This window comes from Gekko japonicus, unplaced genomic scaffold (assembly GCF_001447785.1).
Source record: "Gekko japonicus isolate JY-2015 unplaced genomic scaffold, Gekko_japonicus_V1.1 scaffold234, whole genome shotgun sequence".
Lineage (NCBI taxonomy): Eukaryota > Metazoa > Chordata > Lepidosauria > Squamata > Gekkonidae > Gekko > Gekko japonicus.
In genome coordinates, this window is record NW_015161954.1 from 1,108,174 (window position 1) to 1,110,682 (window position 2,509).

The 2,509-nt window shown below is 42.8% G+C and overlaps 1 protein-coding gene across 1 annotated transcript in view; it reads left to right on the plus strand.

Moving 5' to 3' along the window:
- Nucleotides 1-2,509, plus strand: part of UBE2B (ubiquitin conjugating enzyme E2B) — a 21,052-nt gene that overhangs the window by 14,940 nt on the left and 3,603 nt on the right. Inside the window, exon 4 of the mRNA XM_015429474.1 lies at nucleotides 1,742-1,831. Within this exon, the coding sequence (XP_015284960.1) occupies nucleotides 1,742-1,831 (90 nt within the window). The remainder of the gene's footprint in view (nucleotides 1-1,741; nucleotides 1,832-2,509) is intronic.

Sequence of the window (2,509 nt, forward strand, 5' to 3'; positions counted from 1 at the left end):
AAATCAATACACTGCAGGGGGAAACGGGGGGGGGAGGAAAGGGGGGGATAAGAGAGGCAGGAAATAAATTCAGTTAAATGGAGCAGGGGAAAGAGGGAGAGGAAGAGAGGGGGAGGAAAGGGAGCAATTAACAAATAGTTGCAGGGGGAAAATGAGGCTGTAGGAGGGGAGGGGGAGGCACAGCTGAGATGGGGCGGGGCCAGTGTGCACGGAGAGGCTCTCCAGCTGGGTGGGAGGGAACAGCGAGGGGAGGGGAAAGGGCTGGGACTGCCCGGCTGAGGTCAGTCGCCCAGGAAGTGTCCTGCGCCTCTCCTCCTGTCCCCCCCGCTGTGGACCACCAGGGGGCCCGCCTGCCTGGGCAGAGCTGAGCTCCGGCTGGGGCCAGGGCTGGGCTGTCTGCACATGTTCCTCCTGGGGGCGAGGCTTGCTGCCTTAACTGCTGGAGCTCCGTCCCGGAGGGCTCCGGCTGGAAAAGACCCCTGCTGGTACTAAGTAAAAGTTTATTCTGAAATAGTTGGATATAAATAGTCCAACATCTTTTTAGAAAAAAGAATATTCCTTGGGGCAACAATCTGTTGTCTTTTTGTCTCAAAAGAAAGCTTTCTTGAGATCTTTCCACTGCAAAGGAGAACTTGAAATCATTCCTCTTACATTAAGACTCTCAAGAGATTTCTCTGAGATGAAAATGAAAGGGTACCAGAATTCATTGCCATGAGAAGCATAGTGAGGATTTTATGTGTGGTTTTCTATTTCATGTTTTGGTATCCTCTTTCCTTTACTTTTTTGATCTGCTTTGTGTTGGATTCAGATTTGATTGGTTCTGGCTGATTCACACATTAGACTTCTTTTCATTTGGAGGGCAGTTTTGTGTTTCTAATATAGTTTGAAAGTTGTGTGGATAATTTCTGTGTATTTAAATGAACATGTTTGTATTGCTCTATGTATGACATGATGCACTGTGCATGAATTTGATCTGCTTTCTGCCCAGCAGTGTTTTTCCATATAAGTTTTTCATAATTTCTGAAGAAGCTCATAATTGGTCATTCACCACAATCTACACCAGCTTAAAATGCAACATTATAGAACTCATAATTTATGGGTTGCTGTGGTATAGTGGCGAAATAAAGACCTGGAAGGTCCAAATTCAGATCCCCATTCAGTCATTTAGCTCATCTGGTGACCTTGGGCAAGTCATTCTTTCTTAGTCTAACCTACCTTACTGGGTGGTTCTTAGGATAAAATAGAGAACTATGTATGCTACCGTGAGCTTCTTGGACGAAGAGCAAGATAAATATGCAAATATAATACAGGTCAGATAATTTTCTCTGTCAAACAAGTTGGCCAAATTCTTGGGGGGGGGGGTTGGGGGGTCACCATCAATGTCACACTCCTAGACTGTGGAAATTCCACAGAAATAATTCTGTATTGAGCTTCCATTTCTTTAGGGCAGTTGATATCTGAATAACTTACGTTGTGTTGTAGGTTCTGTTGAGTGGGCTGCTAAAATGATATGAGGATGCTGATGTTATTTCTATTCTTAGCCGTGTATTGCAGAGCTTTATTAACACTTAAAATAAAAATAAACACTTGGTCTAACATTATTTTTAGAGTAGTAGGCCCTGGAGTAGTAGGCCCTGATGTTAGTCATAACTTCTTTTGCAAAACTAAAATGTCACGTCTGGGTTCTAAAAGCAATTACATGTACATAGTCTTTTTTCTCTTCTTTCCTCTTGTTATGCAGGTACCTTTAAGTTAGTAATAGAATTTTCAGAAGAATATCCAAATAAGCCTCCAACTGTTAGGTTTTTATCGAAAATGTTCCATCCTAATGGTGAGTGCTCATGATTATAAAATTTTACATGCAGTGATGTGTCCATTTTGATGTATAACAGTGCTCTGTCTTGTTATGTCAGTTACTGAGCCCAGATAATATCCACAGCTTGTGGGCTGTACTGTTAGAATAGCAGACATAAGAATAGACAAACTTACTAAGGCTAGTCACTAGTAAAGGTTCTCCTGCTTAATTAATGTAAAGATCTTTTTTTACTTCACCAATGAGGGCCCAGAACAGCTTACAAAATTCAAAATTTTTAAATAAACCAAATGTTACAAAATTCCAGTCTTTTATTTACATTGTTTATAGTTCACATTTCTCACTAAGATGCAAGGCAGATTATACAGTGTAAGTCAGTACTGTCAACACAGAACACCACATCCTGGGCTTCTTCTGGAGTCACTGGCCCCGCCCACTCCGGGCCATAGGCAGCAAGCCGCAGGCTAAGAACTGAGGCTCATTCCTCTGGCCATACCCAGGCTGAATACATGCCCAGACTTCATTCAGCTGCCATGAAGATACTCCCAAATTTCCTGCCCAATTGGAATTGTATCTGGTCAGGTCCAAGCTAAACACTGTAAACAGGAGAAGGTTGTGTTGCTTTTAAAAATGTTTCAACTTTACCACTGTGTCAAAATGTAATCCTCCTCCTCCTCCCCCTCCTCCCCCTCCTCC